The sequence below is a fragment of the Heterocephalus glaber genome, unplaced genomic scaffold (assembly GCF_053883595.1).
Source record: "Heterocephalus glaber isolate CG9 unplaced genomic scaffold, H.glaber_assembly_v1.0 deba00001442, whole genome shotgun sequence".
NCBI classification, from domain to species: domain Eukaryota; kingdom Metazoa; phylum Chordata; class Mammalia; order Rodentia; family Bathyergidae; genus Heterocephalus; species Heterocephalus glaber.
This window is the reverse complement of record NW_028258296.1, coordinates 21,546,803-21,568,280: the sequence shown is the minus strand read 5'-3', so window position 1 is coordinate 21,568,280 and position 21,478 is coordinate 21,546,803. Positions and strand designations below refer to the sequence as shown.

The 21,478-nt window shown below is 35.1% G+C and overlaps 1 protein-coding gene across 8 annotated transcripts in view; it reads left to right on the top strand.

Annotated features, from left to right (window-relative positions):
* Positions 1-21,222, top strand: part of Odf2l (outer dense fiber of sperm tails 2 like) — a 47,685-nt gene extending 26,463 nt beyond the window's left edge. For 4 of the 8 annotated variants that reach the window (XM_087213020.1, XM_087213021.1, XM_087213023.1 and 1 more), the window contains 6 exons: positions 1,898-2,008; positions 3,471-3,575; positions 6,905-6,990; positions 7,075-7,237; positions 9,535-9,660; positions 11,977-21,222. In XM_087213020.1, coding sequence (XP_087069146.1) covers positions 1,898-2,008; positions 3,471-3,575; positions 6,905-6,990; positions 7,075-7,237; positions 9,535-9,660; positions 11,977-12,105 — 720 coding nt within the window. In that variant the 3' untranslated portion in view covers positions 12,106-21,222. Of the gene's footprint in view, positions 1-1,897; positions 2,009-3,470; positions 3,576-5,430; positions 5,590-6,904; positions 6,991-7,074; positions 7,238-9,534; positions 9,661-11,976 lie in introns of all 8 variants that reach the window. The other 4 variants (XM_087213022.1, XM_013070919.3, XM_087213024.1 and 1 more) reach the window with 2 other exon arrangements.
* Positions 21,223-21,478: the final 256 nt, after the last annotated feature.

The window sequence follows — 21,478 nt, the reverse complement described above, 5'->3', positions numbered from 1 at the left end:
ACTTCCATTAATCTCCCCCCTCAAAATACTCTCCCTTGCTTCAAACACACTTATCCCATCGTTCTTATACTTTCTGAAGCAGTTCTGGAAGTCATTTCTCATGTCTTCAGTTGCACTGCTATGGTTGCTTTAATATGTTCTGAATCCATTCAAAACATTTTCCTTCATGGTCATTTTGCCCGCAGGGAAGAGCCAAAAGTCTCATAGAGTCAGATGAGGTGAATAAGGTGGATGAAAACGTATTGTAATGCTTTTATCAGCCTTCCTTCCTGTTGGATGCCAGTTGGCAGTGGCATTCGGCATATTGTTTATCACATTTCATAAAAACACTCGTGAAAGAAGTGGGAAAGGATGAAATGAAGAAAGGATTAAGACTGTAGGGTAAACTGTTTGGGGAACTATCAACTTTGTCAACAAATCTGGCTCAACTAAATCCAGAATCTGACCCCTTCTCACCAGCACATTGCTCTTACTTTGGGTCAAACCATCATCCTCCTTCACTGTTGCCATGACCTCCTCTCCATTCTCCTTGCTTCTGCCCTCACTTCTGCAGGAAGCGTTCAGTGTAGCAGCAGGGAAGCGTCTATAAAAATGTAGCTCAGGTCATGCTACTGTTCAGCTCCTATCTTGCTCAATAAAGCAAACATCTACAAGGCATTACCATCTGCTTTCCACTACCTCCCTGACCCCACCTCCTTCCACTTTCCCTTTTGCTTTCTCTATCTTTGCCATACTGCTCGTCTTGCTGGTTTTCCTCAAGGCCTCCTTTCATCATTGCCTTTTTTCCACAGGAATATTCTTCCCTCAAAGGCCACACTGCTTTTCTATTCCTACTCAAAAATCTCCTTTTTCAGGAGACCTTTCCTGGCCCACTTCTAGCATGTCATTCCCATCCTACTTTTGTATGATGTCTTCCACCTCTTACTCTTGGATTTTTTATCTGTCTCCTCCTCTACTGTATAAGCTCTATGATGGAAGGAATTTTTTTTGTTTTGTTCACCTCTAGAAACTCTAGTGCTTGGAGCATTTTTTTGATGACTAGTGAACATACTTAGTCCTGTATTCACTGGTCATTATATCTACCTTTTTGGATTACTTAGTTGTTATTCTTTATATTATTCTGTTATTCTTTTGTCATAAAATAGTCCAACTTTTATCATATACAGTGGTACCTAAGTTTATGAATGCTTTTGTTTGCAATAATTTGGTTTGCAAGCTGAAGGATTTGGCAAATTCCTTTTTTGTTTGCATCAGGTGACAAACGTGACCTTGGTCCTTTTTTTTGCTCAATCACGAACGTGACCATCTTTTCCAGAATTGTGGAACAAATTAAATTTGTGAACTGAAGTATCACTGTACTAAATATAATTTTTGTATATTCTTTTTCTTTTCTACCATTCTCTATATTCATGTTATCATCTTAATATTTTGAATTTTCTACTTTTTAATATCTAGTAAGCACTTACATTGTTTATCTAGTATTCTTTTCAAAATTATTTTTTTTTCTACTTATTTTTCCATGAGTTTTAAATTATGTCATATACCCCCAACTCTTTATACTTTTGGTTGACACTGTTAAATGTTGAGTTGATTTTGGAATAACCAGTGGGCAACAATTATTAATTCTTCCTATCCAGGAATATAGGCTAATTTTTAGTCCTTTTTGATCAGTGAGTTCAAAGTTTTAAAAAGTATGTCCTGTATAGATCCTATTAAATTTGTTCAAAAGTGTTACTTCCTAACTTTTCAAAATTTCTGAATTTTAGATAGCAATTGTATGTAATAAAAATAATTGTTTTATTTTGTTGATAAATGGGTTATGTTTTTATAATTCTATTAACACTTGAGTATAATATATTCTAATGACTTATAAAATCTATTATATATTTCTTCCTAGACCACACTTACTGCTTTGAAGGACGAAGTTGTTTCTGTTGAAAAGGAACTCTTAGAACTACAAGAAGTAGAAAAACGACAGAAAGGCCTTATTGAAATGTATAAAAATCAGGTGACCACTATGTATTTTAATGTTAAAATTGGTAGATAATTTAAGACATTGTATTTGTTTATGATCTAAATAAATAGAACTGGGAAAGGTGGACTATCATTTTGTGATATAATATACTATATCCCAAACATTTTTTATTTTTATTTTTTTGTAGTGCCAGGGATCAAAGCCAGGGCCTTGCACATGGTAAGCAAGTGCTTTACCACTGATCTACATCCCTAGCCCCCCAAATACATCTTAAGTTCCCAAATACCTTTATAAAAAAGTGATTCTGTGGATTCCTGATTCAAACCTTCCTGTGTAAATGGGAACTTCCTAACTAGATTTAGTATTAATTACATAGGTATAATGAAATTTTTAGGTGAAATCTTAGTGTAGAATCTTATAAATATTAGTTATACTTTCTGTCATCCTTTGTGCTTAGTTGTATTGATTTAGACTAATGACTCCCTCTAGGGTCATTAAATCCCAGTATATTTCCCTTCTCAAAAAAGTATAGTTCAGATTTACATGAAAAACCTACAAAGAAAACATGACAGCATATAAAATAGCACATGGGTTCAACGACAATTTATACAAAAGCTGCATGTTTTGGAAATGTAGTGTTCAAGAAAAATTTAATTTAAAAAAACGACTTATGCAGATATTCATATGATGAAAAACTAACTGGTCATTAAAGATCTTGATTTTATTGGAAGAGAGTTTGAATTAAAGAATAATGATGTGTTGGTGGTATAGATTGGTAGTAGAGCTATGCCTGGCATGCACAAGGCCCTGGGGTTCAATCCCCAGACTGCCAAAAATCAAAAAGGAATAATGAACTAAGGGTAAAAGCTTAAGGTGGGGGCAAAATCTAGGCAAATAGGAAAGGGGTATCTCTTGATGGATTGATAGCAAAATGGGATTGAGACATCCAATTAGATAATACCAGGTGAGAAGTAAGAATGGAGGCCTTGGAAGACTTTGGACCTGTTACTGAGAAGGTGATCGGAGTCTTTCACCTGATTGTTCAGGCATAATCCCATGGCAAGGATACGATAGCTGAGTTACCATATTCTAACTGCTGGGAATTATAGAAAGTACTCAGATGTTTTTGGAGAAGCTTTGGAAATGGTCGGAAAAATTACCAGAATGAGAGCTGTTTGGGATCAGAGACAAATTCTTTAAAGTGGATTTTGCCTGCAAGTGAAGATCTCCATAGTCCAGAGCTTAAGTGAAGAATCTAGAAGTATTGATGGCAGAAGACAGGTAAATCATTAAAGGATTATAGATAACAACATTCGAGTAGAGCATTGAGTGATTCTGTATTTAAAGAAAGAATAACATTAGATAAACATGATAGGGTATTGGTAGGGAAATATGATTTATTTAAAATAAAAATTTAAATTTTTAAACTTTTATTTCATGCTGTAGTCCTGATAATAAAATAATACACAGCACTAGCAGTATATTTTACTTTCAGGTACAAAAGTTGCAAGAAGCAGCTGAAATGGTGAAAACCAGATATGAAAATTTGCTACATGAAAATAACCTAATAACAGAAAACAAAAGTAAAAAATTAGAGATGGTAAGTTTGAAACTTCAAACAATAAAATAAATTTTCTTATTTTATAAATACTGTAAAATTCTTTCATTTTGGTCATTTTCTATGGTTCATGCCTAGGAATGGTCCATTCTCAATCTCTGTAGGAGTGTCCCCCCCGCCCCAGGAAATAATGTTTATTCCAGGCTTGAAATGTTGTTTGTGTGGATGCTTTTTCACTTTTTTCTTAATATTTGAGAAATGATATAACTGTTTAATTTTCTGACATAAGAACAGATTTAAGCTAAAACTACCTGATTGTCGCTACGGTTCATTAGCCGTAAAACAAACTAAATGCATCTTTTTTCTGGTTATAAATCTTTGGTGTTTAAAAAATTACAAAATAAATATTCTCTGCTACATGCATTTTTAGAAGAAAAATAATATCGTAAAAAAAGCCATCATTTCCTTTTATTCACCCCGATTAACAGAATGAAGGAAAGGCCAATACTGGCAAGTGATGATGTTTTTGTGAGTATTTCTAAGTTTTTAACTGAAACCACATCCCTTTTTGTAATGTCATGTTATGGTAAGGAAGCAGTAAAAGTTGTTGGAAGCTGACCCCTGGCTGGAGAGGTCATGGAATGTTAGTGGTCAGTTCCAGCTTTGTCTAGGAAGGTTATTATCACTGGGATGCTCCCATACTTTGGGATTGAAAAGTCTGAGTCAGGCATCACTGTGAAGGAGAGGTCAGAGCAGTCATACAGCCAGAGACTCAGAGGGACGCCCATCGAATGTGCAACAAATTGCTTCCTTAGGATTGGCTTTGACCTCATTTTAGTTTAGCAGACCAGAATAGACACCAGTTCACGTCTTCTGGTCTCCTTTTCTTCTCGGACATTTCAAGCACCTTTCCTCCTCTAGGCAGCACCATAAGAAGCCCATTACCTGCTCAAAAGGCAGGAAGGGTTCCAGCCTCTGTGAGGTCACAATTTTTACTTATTGGTCTATAACCAGAAAAGTAATTTTTAAATGAAATTCTACTTTTTCCTTTTCCATTGTTTAAGTCTACTGGTTTTCTCATGGGTTGTTAAACACCAAGGCATGCTTTCTCCTGGTTTTATATTTTATGATCAAGATTGGCAGACATTGCACAGAAACTGTAGGTGTTCCCTGTCTCAGGGAAAGAATCTCACTCTTGTTTTTTCTCCTTAGGAACATCATAAAAGTCACATGGCTTATTTCTTTTTTAATTAGCAACACAACTGTTTCTTAAGTTTGCTTCATGTCACAAAAGTGCCACAGTGAGGAACTACAGCAGGCAGGGGGATTAATATAGATAACATTAGAAAATTTATTCATCATAAAAATGATGAACTACTATCCAGTGAGAACTGATGATATTTGCTGTCTTGACAAAGTAAATAGTAAACTCCACCAATTTAGGCCAGCATGTATAGAGCAGAGTGGTTCCAATTTAGGTCAGTATCTGAGTTATAATATTAAGTGACAGAAGGTGATAGGTTAGAGCTGAGGCTTAGCAGTGAAAAACTAGTATACCAATTTTATTAATAATAACAGCTATGCCTGCATATAATAACAAACTTCAAAAAGTATGCTTTCCTAAGTAGGTTTAATACCGCCCCACAAGCTAAAGTTACCATATTTATTTGCTGAACAAACTTTTTGAAAACTAAGGGCCAACCCACTTTTTAGTTACTTGTTCTAATGTAGCAAAATCTAAATTAATATCCATTCGTATTTGATTAAATATTATTGTTTAATGTCCTTGAACCTAAAATACTTGTTATGTAACAAGCATATATAGTATTTAAGATAGTAAGAATATACATGCTGAATATGTGATTTTGCACTCATTTCCCCTAATGCCACAACTCAGATGAGAGGCCAGATGGAGTCTCATCTGCAGAAGGTAGAGCGAGATCGAGATTCCTTGACAGCGGTTGAACAGAAGCTTCGGGAGAGTCAGGAGAGCTTGCAGCGCTGCAAGGCCAAGTGTGCAGAGCAGACCCACACCGTTAGGGAGCTGCAGGGCCAGGTGTGCAGCGGTCACTCTTGAGTTCTGCCCGATGTGTTGAAAGAATGCCTGGAATGACTTCACCAGTTGAGGATGCTCACATCAGGGGTTAATGCTTTGGTTTGCATCTGCATCAGTTGATATAGTATCATTTCCATGCAGATAGTGTAATAGCATTTTGCAGGCTACTCTTGCAGTATTTGACGGTGACAAATTAGAAGTTAAAATGGCTCTTTTAGGTTATCCTTGCTGATCTATATTTAGACACCAGCGGGTTGGTAACAGCATTAGAGAAGGAGCAAAGCTATGGTTACATGTTTTTTGATGTCAGGATGAGGTGAATTATTGTAATTTACCTTATAACCATCAGGATGTATTTTAAGTAGAATTGTGCATCGAGTCTATTAGGATTATTTTCAAACCATTTTTTCAGGATATACTTTTCTAACCCATCAGAATAGAGATCAGTTATGTCCTATTAATCATCACATAGCCTTCTCCTACCTCAATGCCTAGCACATAGGAAGCACTTAATAAATATTTTTGAATTAATTTTTTTCTCAAAGGATAGTAGCAAGTATTTTTCTATTCATTTTCTGTCTTCCAAATATAATCTGCATTTTTATTTTGAAGTGCTTCTTGTTTTTAAAAACATGCAGGCAACCTTTTGATTAATTTCCTGAGCAGAGATTTTTCTAGAAAAATGTCAAATTACATACATTTAACTTAAATTACTAGTTGAACTTATAAGAAAAGAATTATTATTATTATTATTATTACTACAAGTTTCTTTAGCTATTTACATCTGCTTTTGAAGCAATAGGAAGAATATTCTGTCTTGGCATGGGCAAGTGTCTTTAGTTGATTAATTTTATTTTGCTTCTTACAAGAATATGGTTTTACTTATAGTTACGTCACAGATATACAATAACAATCAGTGTTTTTAAGTGAAAGAAAATTCTAAGAAACCCTAAATATTCAATAATAGGTTAATATTTTGCATTTTTCATGTTTTAACTTAATAAAATAACCTTTTTCAATAAAGAATTGCTTGGAATATTTTAATTGCCATTACCCAGAAATAAATTTGTTTATTTTTCCAATGTAGACAGTATAGTTTTAAAAAATCTTAACCAAGGATTTAAGAAACTATATTTTAACAATGTAACATTTCTTTGTGTCTGTGTATAAGTAATATTTACATATTAAATATAATATATTATATATTATATTTAATATATATTAAATATATGTTCCTTGTGGATCTGATGATAAAATATATGGGTTTCTTTGGAGTTGATTATAAAGAAAATAATGAAAAAACATTTTTCTTTAGGTTGATGGAAATCATAGTCTTCTGACAAAGCTTTCTCTTGAGGAGGAAAATTATCTTATTCAGTTGAAGTGTGAAAACCTTAAACAGTAAGTATTAAATCGACTTAAAATTGGTGTTACATTTTTTTCCCTATACATTATAATTTTTAAATATATATTTTCTGTAAAAAGAAAATTAGAACAGATGGATGCAGAGAATAAAGAACTTGAGAAGAAGCTAGCAAACCAAGAAGAATGTCTTAAGCTCAGCAATCTGAAGCTTAAAGAGAAATCTGCAGAATATTCAGCATTGGCCAGGCAACTAGAGGCTGCTTTAGAAGAAGGAAGACAGAAGGTACAGATGACCTTTATTTAGAAACGTTTTAATCAGTTTGCCAGTCATCTTTTTAAACAGCTAGCGTTTCATGTTGCCAGACCTACAGTTATTGTTTTTATCTTGATGACAGGGTAAAGGGAACAGTTCCTTTTTTATTTGTTACCTACTTTTTTTTAGAGAAAAACAGATACGTTACTGGGCTAGAGTTACTCCACCAGATAAGTGGTGATGTGGCAGGGTAAAGGCAGAGATGGAAAATACTTTGAAGATGTAACCTCTTCCCTGACCCTTTTTTTAAAAAAATATAAAACTAAGTTGAATGTGCACGTAACTAAAAATTTTGGCTTTGATCATGATCTAGTGAGTTGTAAAGCTCAAGTTCTTTTTCACAAATTTTTTGCACAAATAAATACATGCAAGAATTAAATTCCAGTTAAGTCCATTAGGTTAGTTTTCAGCATAACCAAATGGCTCCCTGTGTGTCAGGCACTCTCCTAGTGTTTGAAAGGCAAAGATGGGAAGTCCTCAGTTTTACAACACTACCTGTGCAGTAGGGAGTACCATGGGAACAAGCAAATGTCATCCCATGGGTAAAAGCTATAATAGAAGGTGTGTTCCTACACATGCCTCAAAAGGAGTAGTTATCTCAAGTTGGAGGTGAAGAGAAATGATTCAGAAAGACCTCCAAGAAGGAGTGAATTCATCAAACAATTTGAAAATCTAATCTCGAAAGGATTTAAAGTGGGCTTTGGAGTCCAACAGGAACTAGCTTTGAATTGTGGCTCTGACCCATTGTACCCTGCCTCAGGGCAGATTACTCCTCCAAAAGAACTTTAAGTTTCTCAATCAATAAAAGCAGATGATAAGTTTCCTCATAGAACAAGTGACACTAAAAAATGATCATTTCTACTCTGATGACCCAGATGTATATCTCTGCCCTGACTGAAATCCAGGCTCGTATTCTACTACTTATTTGGCATCTCTACTTAAAATAGACATCTCAAACTTAACATGTCTAAAACCAAACTCCGAATCTTTCTCTCCAAGCTCTCTTCTTTGGGGTTCCTCAGGCCCGTTAATGCTAATTCCATGAAAGGTAAAATCTGATATCCTTGAAAAGTGAGACTTACATCACAAGTGTCACATATATATTTTTGATTTTTTTTAAACTCTTGGAAACTAATATATATTGATGTTTGGAGATACATCATTAAATGAAAGTTAATTAAGTGTATTGCCAATGGTAGGAATGAAATACAGATTTTTTGGCCCTACCAATTTTGGGGAGAAGAAAAAGGTGATTTTTACCTTAAATTGAGCCTAAGTGGACTTTGAAAATACAATGGGTACTCAGATTCCTTCCCCAAGGAATCTAGAGGTTCCTGAGGCATGTCTGCCCTGCTGTTTGCTCCTGCAGTGGAACATGGGCCTTTGTCTAGTTTCTTCCCACCTAAGGAGTGCCATGACTTCTCCATCACTGATGCCACATGGGGGCAGTGCCAAGGGCATGGATGATTGTCCTGGGGTCCCTTTCCCCCAAAGCTTTAAATCCAGTCACACTCACCTTTGACATATATACACAGAAGAAATCTTTATAAGTCACTTTATAATAACTTAGAACTGAGTCCACAGAGTTAGGGTAGACAGTGGTCTTTCCCACTAGCTTCTTGCTCCTGGATCAGTCCCTGTCTCCACTCTTATTCGTGTGGCCTCAACCCAACAATCTTACAAATGAACTCCCACGTGCCCAAATCCTTGAAGAACGTAGCTAAGCAAGACTCTATTAAAATAAAATGACAAATATGAAAATTCAAATTCAGGCCACTTTGGAAATGAATGAATGAAAAGCCAGTGTGTGTGTGTGCGTGTGTGTGTGTGTGTGTGTGTGTGGTGTGTAGTATGTGTAGTATGTACATCATGCTTTCTATCCAAATGTATAATCAATGTTTAATGACAACTTTTAGTGTTCTACTTTAGACACTATGGTAAATATAAATACTATTAAAAAGGGCAGTTGGTCTTAGTGTGTTCCAATATATATTGTTGGGGAAAATACTTAACTCATAAAGCAATGAAAGTGCATTTCACCTCTTTCATCCTAAGCTACTGCAGGTACTTATACTATAAAGACAATATACATATTTATACTATTTGTCCTTCCTCAAGATAGAATATTTTTAAACATTTCCCAATTGTCTAACATCTAATTAATATCTATTTGGAAAAAAAAAGTATAGTATAACTATGCCAAGGCTTTAAACTGTATTTTGAAGAATGTACATTTAGTTATTTTACTCTCTTAATAAAAATTACAGGTTTCTGAAGAAATAGAGAAAATGTCATCTAGAGAGAGGGCTTTACAACTTAAAATATTAGACCTGGAAACTGAGCTTAGAAAGAAAAATGAAGAACAAAACCAACTTGTTTGCAAAATAAACTGTGTAAGTATTAGTATGGCTTAATATATAATCCTAAAAAGGAACAACATTTAACGTTCATACCATGTAGTTTAGTTAATAGTTAAAAGTACAGATTGAGGAGAATCAAGCCTATCACTTTACTGAATGTACAAAAGTGAAGACTATAAAACATAGAAATATGAATGCTGGGATCCTGCCGAAGAATTCAGTACCCCACCCTCCTGCAACATCTACCACATTGCCCCAAGTCTCTGCAGCCACTTCCCTGCATGCTTTTTTCATGACAGTTGCTTAATGAAGTTATGGCTATAATCTACTTATTTTCTTCATGGTATGAATTTTTCATTTTTTAAAGATAAACATAATTTAGATTATATATGAGTTAGATTTTATATCTGTCTTGAATAATGAATATTATATCTTAGACATAATTTGATGTTAAGTAAATATTCAGTATTATTAAATCTGCATATGAGATGAATGCTTTGATCCTCTCAACCATGAAATGAGAATAACAAATTGGCTGTGTTTAATTAGTCTTAATGTTTTTTCCTGAATATTCATGAAATAGTCAGCATAATATACTCTTGAAGCTAGCATTAGTTGTGATTAAATTACTTAATAGCTATCTACTTGAATGACATGGAGAATAATGATACTTTATTTTTCTAAGAGCTGGAGACTTCATGAAAACTCTTTTTTTATTCCCAACTGTCTAAGTTGAAAACCTAAAAGGCTCGACTGTTAAATGATTTTGGCATGCACTGTTTAATTTTATTGTCATCAAAAATTTTATGATGACTCGCCAGGACATGGTGGTGCATGCTTGTAATCCCAGCACACTGGAAGACTGAGGCAGGAGAATCACATTTCACGCACAGCCTAGGCAACTTAGTGACTTAGGGAGACCCTTTCTGAAAAATAAAAAAATTAAAGAGGTGAGGACGTAGCTCAGTGCAAAAGCCCCAGCACTAGAAAGTAAAATATACATATATATGTATATAACTTAATCAGAAAGCATTTATCACATTGTTAGGTCTTCCCTTTATTTCTAAATTTCTTTTAAAGCACAGTATCAGAGCTTCTGATATTGTCGGATGTTAAACTTGATAATTTTGATAATTTGTGCTCCAGTAAAAATCTAGAATTCTAAGCATAGATTTAGAAACAGCAGAGAAATAAGTTTGTGTTCTGTGCCTTTCAGGGACAGTTTGGTACTGTTAAGTACTGTATTTATTTCGTATAACAGTGCATGCCTTAGCACTAACTGAGTTACAAGCACCCGGAGAGCCTGCCTCGCAGTCATTCCTGGTGTCTTCCACGGTGCTCTGCTCCCCGTCTGCGTACTGTACTTGATGTGGAGTGGGTGCACAGACTCATGGGGTGACTTTACTAGCTTAACCCAGGGCAACACTTCTGAAACCCAAAATGTCTGTGAAGCCTTATGTTTCATCCTAAAATCCATTCACATGTTACCTCCTACCCTACTTTCTGTGTTACTTTCTCTCCAAATGGTTGCATAAGATGAGTCTCCATAGGGATTCACTGTATTGAGTCTCCATAGGGATTCTGTGACTGTTTGCAGCCCCGGCTGGCACATTGTCTCACCCCACCCGCTTCTCCTGGGAGGCTTCCTTAGTTTCACAAAGTAGCAGGAATTGTTGAACACCCGCTGTGAAGGACATGAAAGACCCTGCTTCTCAAGATGACTGCATTTTAGTTGGAAGCTAGATGATATTAGCAACCTTTCTCTAAAGCATTTTCAGTGAACTGATCTACTTAGAAATTTATATGCAACTAAAGTTAAAGTATAGGTTTTTAAATTGTTTTTTCCCAAAGAACATCTAAAATATTGAGTCCTTTTTAAAGGATTCTAAAAGTAAAATGTTTATGTTATCAAAACTAGAATTCTATCAGTTTTTAAGATAAAGCTCAGCCTTATGGGATAAAATATGAATTTTTTTGGTAGAGAAAAGTGCAAAAATTAGTATGAAAATATGGAATATTAATAGTAGTGGAAACTAATTAGGATAGTTAAATAAAACCTGCTTATTAAATTAATATGTTAACTATGTAATGATTTGGGGCTCAGTAAATGTGTATTACAACAGACTAAATCGCAGAGATCAACCATGTGCATTCTTTAATCATTAGTTTTAAAGAAAAGTGAGATTTAAGGTAAGTTAATAATGGACAGGTCAGACAGGTCAGTAAAGATACTTTAAGACATTTTTAAAAAATGTATTCATTTGTTACCTATATATAATTTTTATATTATGACTCTTATTCTTTGATATGATACCATTATTGACTGTATTTCTCTTTTTTTTAATACAGAAAGCACAACATCAGGAAGTGTGTTTGAAAGAAATACAACATAGTCTTGAGAAGTCAGAGAATCAAAATGAGAGTATTAAGAATTATTTACAGTTTCTTAAAACGTCCTATGTAACAATGTTTGGATAAATTGCTGAATTTATTTTCTATAAGCAGTAGGTTTTTACTAAGTCTAAAATGTGATTAGGTAAAAAAAAACAACGCTACTGGTTGTTACATTTCATGATTTATGGGTAGTAGTATTAGATTTTTTATGTAAAGACATTTGAAACATAATTTATTGTGTAATTGAAACTTTAAAACATGACAGCTGTTAATATTCCTTTTTGCTGGATAATTCTCATTTAGCTCTTGAAAAATATATTGGCTTTTTACAGTTTTTTTCCCACACATATGCAAAAGTCAGAATCATTCTTTGTGATGTCTATAGCCACCATTCAAGTGAATTTTTAATAATTCAGGCCAATTATGAGTCAAATACATGATTTTAAAATATATATAATCATTTTATTTTGTGGTGCTATATAAATGTAATAAAAGAAAACATTTTGAATTTTAATTTTTAATAATGATACAATCACGTACTTCCCAAAGATACCAAATGTGTGAATGTACTTAGTATTACTTCACATATACGCTGAGTTGCCTTTATAATTTGTTAGATTCTAAATACAAAGTTTTAAGTTAATAGCTATTAAATGCCAACTGATGGTGACAGATGAAAATATGTTGGCATGCATTGTTTCTATATAAAGAATAGACATTCGGGCTGTCCTGTGAACTCAGCCTCTTTGTTCATTATGTGCAAGGGATCATCTGATGTTGTTGTAGATATCGTAAAGCCTCTGAGTTAACTAGCATATCAAAGGAGAACAACTTGTCCTACCCTTCTCATGGTGACTCACTGGGATAGTCAAAATAAGCACTCTTAATACCAGCAAGCTTTAGGGTAAGATCTTTATTGGGATGAAGTAGAAGAGAAACCAAGAACTTGTTCCCCATAATCTCCCACACTGCGTGCCAAGGCTGCTCTATAAAGGGACAGATGTGGCTCACAAGGGATCGAGTGATAGTGACTCCTCTTGGACAATGACTTCAGAGCTGTTTCTTCAGAGGCACGTTGAGTTTTGAAAGGTCACTCTGAGGGATTAGATTATGTACTACACAGTTCCAGCCCATGAACAGAGAAGCAGCCTCTCCAAGGTGTTCTATCTTCTCTGATCCAAAATTGGATCCGGCTCTCCACTCATCCTTCACTCCGAAGACTGCCACTTCATGCACAGAGGCTGGCTTCCTAGTGACCCAATTGCTTTATAGTATTTTTTTTCTTAAAATAGCAAAATACAGAATATCAGAAACTGGTCACTTTTTGCATAACAATTGCTGGCAACATTAAATGTTGCCCCGTTTTAAAAAACCATAGTACTTGTGGGCCTAAAAATATACCTTACCCTTGAGGCCCTTCCTTAATTCCAAAGCAGAGGGAGCCTTAAGATATGCCCACATGATGGTTTATGTACTTTCTACTAGACTGTGATCTGCAATTCGAAGGCAGAACTGTGTCTTACTCACATTTATGTCTCAATCCTACATAATACTTGATAGAAAGTGGTGTCCAGTTGATGTTTATGGATAGATAAATGGATGGATGTTGAGAGACAGGTATTCAGATTCTTTTCAAAATGGAAAAAAAGAATGTAAGCACAGAGGAATTAACTACCATGACCGCAGTATAAAACTTAAGTTTTAAAGCTGGCATTTGAACTCAAGTCTTCTGGCTCCAAAATTAAACTTCTGTATACAGTGCTGTCTTCCTGGTGTGACAGTGGCTATGGAATCTTCCCAGCAGCACTGCAGTTGTTTATTGAACACTTGTGAAATGTGATACATATATCAACTCACTTGTTAGGAAACTAAGACACTTAACACATTCCCTCTTGCTTGTACCACTGGTGGTATATGCATGAAAGTCCCATTAGTAGCTTGAACCACCCAATGGGACTGTCCCATACCGCCTGATGGGACAGTCATGCGTGTAACACCAGTGGTTCAGAGCCTCTTAGCAGCAAGACATGAATTACGACCTGGTTGTGAATGTGTTGAAGGTAAAATACCTTGATCCTGGTTCTACATCTAGAATCTCTGCCCTTAACTATGACCATATTACCTTTGTGTTCAGTTCATAGGGTAGTAATTTCCTTTAACAGTAATGGACTTATTTATTGAGGCTTTTTTAAAATAGTTTTTAAGGTTTTATTTTCATTAATGTAATTTGTATCTGTCGCATTTTAAAAATCGACACCTGCAGTGTTTTAGATAGACTTACTACAAAGTCCTTAAGGTCGGTACTTAGCTACCAGTGACACAACATGACAAAGAAAGAAGTTTAGTAACTTCTGTGCCTAATGTTCTCGTGTAAAGGCTTCAGTGCCTGCAGGGCCCCAGAGTCGGTGCCCTAGTGTCCCTGAACACTAGGTATTTCTATTCCCAGCTTTCTGCTATTCCGGGAAACTACTTTCCCACACTTCTAATAGGTTTGCCAAATTTTCTCTTGATGCTTGATAGGGCGTCAAGATATTATTAAGTCGTAAAAGATTTCTTTCATTATCTATGTTATTATTTCTTCTTTCCATGTTCCTTTCTTCCTCCTAGATCTGGTCTCCATGCAACTTGGCCTTTTTCAACAGGAGACCTGTCACTGAGTTTCTTGTGAGATTTCTTCCACCTGATTTTTCTGACCACTAGTGTGGTTTTTAAGGTCAGTCATTCTCTTTTTCTGCTGGAATGTTGAATTTTTAATTAAAATCTCGTATGCTTTTTGGTTCCTGAAAGTCTTTTTTTTTTTTTTTTGAGTTCTGTAATTCCATTATATTTTCATTAAAATTCTCTTCTGTCTCTTCCATTGGTTCTACTTCAGTAAGCATCTTTGATTTCTATTCTGCTGGCCATCTTTCCTTCCAAGTTCCATTAATGAGTTTCAACTTTCCTTGCCTACTCATAGCTGTGGTTCCCTCAGCACCTGCCAACAGCCTGTTGTGCACATCTGCTGAGCAGTAGCAAACTAAGTGGTAAAAGTTGTGATGACTTCTGTTCTCATGGGCCCAGGAGACCTGAGTTTCCAGTGAGGAACTATTTTGCCCTCTGACTTTTTCAGTCACAAGCAGTAGTTCTTTCCCCACCATCAGCATTGAAAGCACTTTAATGGAGAGGCCCCCACAAGTTTTCTCAGGTCAGCAAGTCGGGTGCAGCAAATAGCAAATGAAGTCCTCCTTGGAGGTGAGCCACAAGTATGGTCTGCAGTTGGAAAAATGGGTAGCACTTTAAAGAATGAGTTTGATCTATCTGCAGACTTATTATTTATTCATGGCTTTTATTCTAAGGTCAAAAACAGTCATAAAATTATGTGTTCAGTGTGATTCATTTTTGTAATTCAAAACATCTCTCTGTGTGTATAAGCCCGCGTATGTTAGTATGTGCCTGAAAGAAGGTATAGATAGATACCTACATGACTTTGTGAGAGTGGGGGGAAGAGTAATAAATTCTGCGATATGTGCTTTTATTTTACTTCACTTTTTCTGATGAAATTTTACTCCTTTTGTAGCAATTTTTTTCTAATCAGATAAACATTTTAAAGATCAAAAGATAGGTGTGATAGGTGTTAGGGAATAGAGGAGGAGTAGGATTGGTGAGAAGTATAGTCCAAGAATGAAATATTGAAATTTGATTTTCAGAGGTGGAGGAGTTTGGGACAGGAAAAAAATGAAGAAAAACCACTAGCAATGGAAGTGAAGGTCAGTGGAGGCCAAGATATTGAGTAATTGAGAAGCTTTGGATAGCAAAGCTCTCTAGAACGTGCCGGAAATTAGAGTGAAAAAGAAGAAAAAGCATCTTAGTTAAATGTGAGCAGATGAATAGATGGCTTTGATAGGGAATGAACTTTTAAAATTCTATCCAAGGTTCTGATTGCTCTTTGAATAAAATCCAAAGTTCTCATCATGGACCTCAAGGCCTGCATGATCTGGGACTGCCCACCCTCCATTGCTGTCCTCCCCACTGCTTCCCTTGATTCTCTGAAAACTCAGCTCATTCCTTCTTTCCTGTTCTCATGTTAGGATATTCTTTGTCTCACTCATGGCTTGACTAAGTCCTGGTCATTCTCTCATGTGTATTCCTATGCTTTTCCTTCATATTTGGCAGTTACTAGTTTTGGTGATTGTTTCCTGTTATCTCATTAGATTTTGACCTCTAGAAGGATTTACTGGTTTTGGCTTTTATCTAACACACTGCATGTTACATAGCAGACACAATGTGGATGGATGGTGATACTGCTGTTAGTTTTGAGCTTCAAAGAGGGGAAAAAGGATTTACCTGAGAAAGCTGGGAAAACTGGAATCTGGGAGAAAGGTAGACTTTCCTTCCTTAAGGCTGCAAGTATCCTTAATGAGCGGTGGGCTTTCCTTTTTGGCAGAAGTAGAGATTCGGTGTACAGGAGACCTTGTTTATAATCAGATGTGTGCTTCAGAAGCCACAGTGGAAAATGGTGACAGACTTGGCAGGGGGACCATTGGGAAGGTGGAATGGGTTCTCTTACATCTGGTTGCTTCCAATAGTTCAAGAGAAAGATCCTCCCTGCCTTCCTTCCTCCCTTGTCTAAGAATAGAAATCCATGTGTTACCTTCTTTTCTTTTGAAAATACTGAATTGAGAAAGTACCTAAATCCCATCTTCAAGTGTATCATATCAAATACCTAGGACTAGCGAAACACATGCAAGACATTTACACTGAAAACTACAAATCAATCCTAAGAAAAACTAAAAAATCTAAATAAGTGGAAGAATATATTATATATTTATGAATTATAAAGATACTAGCCATTTTTTCAAGTTGATGTAGATGTATAAATTCAGTACACTCTTAATCAAAAGGGAATTTTTTTTGGTAGACATTGACTTCTAAAATTTACATTCAAATAAAAACCAAGAATGACTAGAACAATCCTGAAAAAAAAACAAAAACAGAGTACAAGATGTTAAAAGTTACTATAGTAAGCTACAATGATTAAGACAGAGTACTACTGGTGCAAAGATAAGACAAATAGAACACTGGAACATAATAGAGAATTCAAAAGAAAACCCACCACCTACTTCACAACATGGATTTATCTTATGACAAAGATGACATTAGTACACTGGGAATGAATTGTATTTTTAATAAACAGTTCCAAGTCAATTAGATATCTATGTGAAAAAAAATCTGAGCTTCTGGTTGAAACCATACACGAAATCTATTGAACATGGGTTGCAGAATATAACATGAACAGTAAAACAATAAAGCTATTGTAAGAAAATGCAGGAGACCATTTTCAATGACTTGGAGTAGGAAGAGATTTCTTAAACAGGATATGAAAAGTGCTAACCACAAAGGAATGGATAAATTGGGTTATATTAAAAGTGACAGTTTTAGATCATTGTATATCATAAGTGAAGTAACCCACAGAGGGGTAAAATAAATGAATTTTAAATAATATATATCAAATATATTCATATTATATATAAAAGACTGATAACCAGAATTCATTTATATTAATTAGAGCCTAATTTTTGAGTTTTAACAATGTAAAATAACTTTAATACAAATGGCCAATCAGGGTGGGCATAGTGGCTCATGCCTGTAATACCAGCACTTGGGAGGCTGAGGCAGGAGGATTGCTGCGAGTTTGAGGCCAGTTTAGGCGACATAGTGAGTTCAAGGCCAGTCTGAAGTACAAGGTGAGACCCTGTCTTAAAAAACAAACAATATTCAAATGGCTAATTAAGTAAGTAGATATATAGAGAAATAAATATTAGCTTCAAGTATAACCTAAACTGCTACCAACTGAACATTAAGTAAAAATATTTAATAATATTAAGTAATATTAAGTAAAAATAAAGGTCTTCTAAAATTATTTACAAAATATTGATATGAACAGAATATTATAAATTCATGTCAGAACTGTTTATAGCATTCCAAGCATGTTCATATTCCTAATATGAAACCAAAACTAAAATTGAGAGATTATGACTTTAGTTGAAATTCCCTTGAATGTTTAACGACAAGATTTGATTGTTCTTACTAGTTGCCAGTCATTGTCTAAGCAGAGTAGTTTCTGCCAAGATCTAATTATTTCTTTAAAATTAATGTTTTAAGTTGTAAATTATCCTAACAAATGATATGAATAATTCTGGGTTTCGAGAAGCCTCAAATTATTTGTGGTATTTTGACTTGTAGGCATTTGTTCTGGATAGTAATTAAATGCAGACAAGAATTTGTGTGGCTATTGACTACAGAAAGATTTATACCACTTTCATGATATTAAAACCTTAGACTGGTGTAATTTCATTTCCTCTGCGTCTTTTTTGATACTGTTATAACATTTTATTTCTGAATTTTATAATAGGCCTCAGATACATTGTTATTGATTTCATAATTATATTTCAAAGTGATTATAAATAAGAAAAAAATGTACATTTACTCTATTCTTACCATTTCCAGCACTCTATTTAGATCCGTATTTATATTTGGTCTTATATTCCTTTTACCTGAAAAATTCCCTTTAATAATGCTTGTACTGTAAGTCTCCTAGAAATAAGTACCCTAAGCTTTTTACCAACAGCAAAACTATTTTGTATTTACTTTTGAAATATTTTTATCTAGCAAGGAATTCTGGACTGACAGGATTTTTTCCTATACTTTAAATTACTCTTTTCTTTGGAATTTTATAGGCTCAGACAAGGAATATGATGTAAATCCATCTTTTTTCTTCTGTATGTTCCTCTGTATTATATAGCTTCTTTTTTTCCTTCACTCTTCACTACTTTCAATATTTTCTCTTTAGTTTTGGTTTTTAGCAATTTGATTGATATATCTAGGGTTTTGCTTCTTATATTTACAGTTTTCTGAGTTTTGAGTTGCGGCTTTTTCTTTTGGACTTATTAATTTCAGAAAAACTTAGCTGTTGTCTCTTCAAAGGTTTTTCCTGGTGCATTCTTTGTCTCTCCTCCTTGTGGGACTCTAATTCATTTTGATATTGTCCCATGGTTCTTAGGTTCTCTGCTTTCTCTTTTTTGCCTTTTCTCTCCCATTCTATTTCTCTCTTCCATTTTCCTTCTTCTTCCTCTCTTTGTGTTTCAGTCTGGATAATTTCTGTTGACATATCTTCAGGTTCACTGATTCTCTCCTCAGCTGTATCTATACTGATAAAATCATTGAAAGGCTTATTTATTTCTGATATGATGAGTACTATTTTTTTTTGTATTTTTTCCATTACATTTATCGGTACATTTTAGGTGTACAGTACAGTTACATTCATCATTGGGATCTTGTAACTTTACATGATGTATCTTGGTTCTTATTTTTTCCCCATTCCCCTGCCCTTCCTTCACCCCCTCCACCCTTCCCTATTTACAAAGAATTTGTTTCCATTTTTTCCTTATCTCATATTTTTCCTTTTCCCTTCTTTCCCTTCCTCTACCCCTCCCACTTCTCCTATTCCTTTAGACCTTTTCTTCCTATTACATAATATCAATTATACCTTTTGATCCTTATTTACACTTTCAGTTTTTCACACCAGAGAAACTTTGGTATTTACACAGGTGTGTCGTATTTATATGAGTTCTGTTTTTAACATTTCTGTTTTTTTTTTCTTAAACTCTTTTATTGGTACATTTTAGGTATACAACACATTTACATTTCTCATTGGGAACTTGTACCTTTACATAATGCATCTTGGTTCTTATTTTTTCCCCATTCCTAGCCCTCCCTTCACCCCCTCCACCCTTCCCTATTTACAAAGACTTTATTTCCATTTCTCATCATTTTTTCTTTCCCTTCTTTCCTTTCCCCTGCCCCTCCCACTACCCCTACCCCTTTGGACCTTTTCTTCCTATTTTGCATTATCGATTATTCATTCTAATCATTGGTACATTTTAGGTGTACAATATAATGACATTCATCATTGGAAATTTGCACCTTTACATAACCTCTTTTGGTTCTTATTTTTCACCCTTGCCCAGCCCTCCAACCCTTCCATTCCTCCCTATTTACAAAGATTTTGTACCTATTTTTCCATTTTCTCATATTAATCCCATTCCCTTCTTTCCTTTCCCCTACCCCTCCCACTTCCTTCCCCTTTGCCCCTTTTCTTCCTATTTCACATGACCTATTATACATTTTAGTCCTTATTTACACTTTCAATTTCTCACAGCAGAGAAACTATTCAGTATTTATACCTGTGTGTCCTATTTATTTCACTTAGGAGTATCACCTCAATGTGCATCCACTTGGCTATAAATGTCTGTAATTTCTCATTTTTTATGGCTGAGTAGTACTCCATTTTATATAAAGAAAAACACATTTTCTTGATCCAGTCTCCAGTTGATGGGCATTTCAGCTGTTTCCAAGTTTTAGCTATCACAAACTGTGCTGCTATGAACATGGGTGCACATATATCACTGTGGTGTAATTCTTTGGGGAAGATCCCCAGCAGTGGAATAGTGGGGTCAAATGGGACTTCCAGTCCTATTTCTTGGAAGTATCTCCATACTGATTTTCACAGTGGTTGCACCAGCTGACACTCCCACCAGCAGTGGAGCAGGGTTCCTCTTTCCTCACAGCCCTGCCAGCATTTGTTATTGGTTGATTTCTTGATAGCAGCCATTCTTTCTGGTGTGAGGTGGAATCTCAGTGTTGTTTTCATTTGCATCTCTCGAATGACCAGTGATGCTGAACATTTTTTCATGTATTTATTTGCTATTTCTACTTCCTTGTCTGAGAAGTCTGTTCATTTCAGATGCCCATTTTCAGCTTGGATCTTTAAATTTGGGAGGTCTGATCATTTTAAGTTCTTTATAGATTCGAGATAGTAGACCTTTGTCTGAGGAAAAGCAAGTGAAGATTTTTTCCCACATTGTGAGTTGTCTCTTCACACTGCTGGTGGTTTCTCTTGCTGTGCAGAAGCCTTTTAATAAGAAGAGATCCCACTTGTTGATTGTTTGTGCTAGTTCACAGGCAACTGAGGTTTTGTTCATAAAATCTTTTCCTACCCCAATGTCTTCAAGAGTTCTACCTAACTTCTGTTCCAACTGGTTCAGCGTTTCTATTTTAATATTTAGATCTTTAATCCATTTTGATTTTAGTTTAGCGCATGGTGAGAGATATAGGTCTAGTTTTAATCTTTGGCAAGTTGAAACCCAATTTTTCCAGCACCATTTATTAAAGAGGCTATCTTTCCTCCAACAAAAGTCTTCTAGACTTAATAACCAAATTCAGTAAAGTAGATGGTTACAAGGTCAACACACAAAAATCAATAGCTTTCCTCTACACGAATGACAGACTCACTGAGAGAGAAATAGGGCAAATAATTCCTTTCACAATAGCATCCAAAAAACTGAAATACCTAGGAATCAACCTAACAAAAGAAATCAAAGACCTCTTCTCTGAAAACTATAGCACTCTGAAAAGAGAA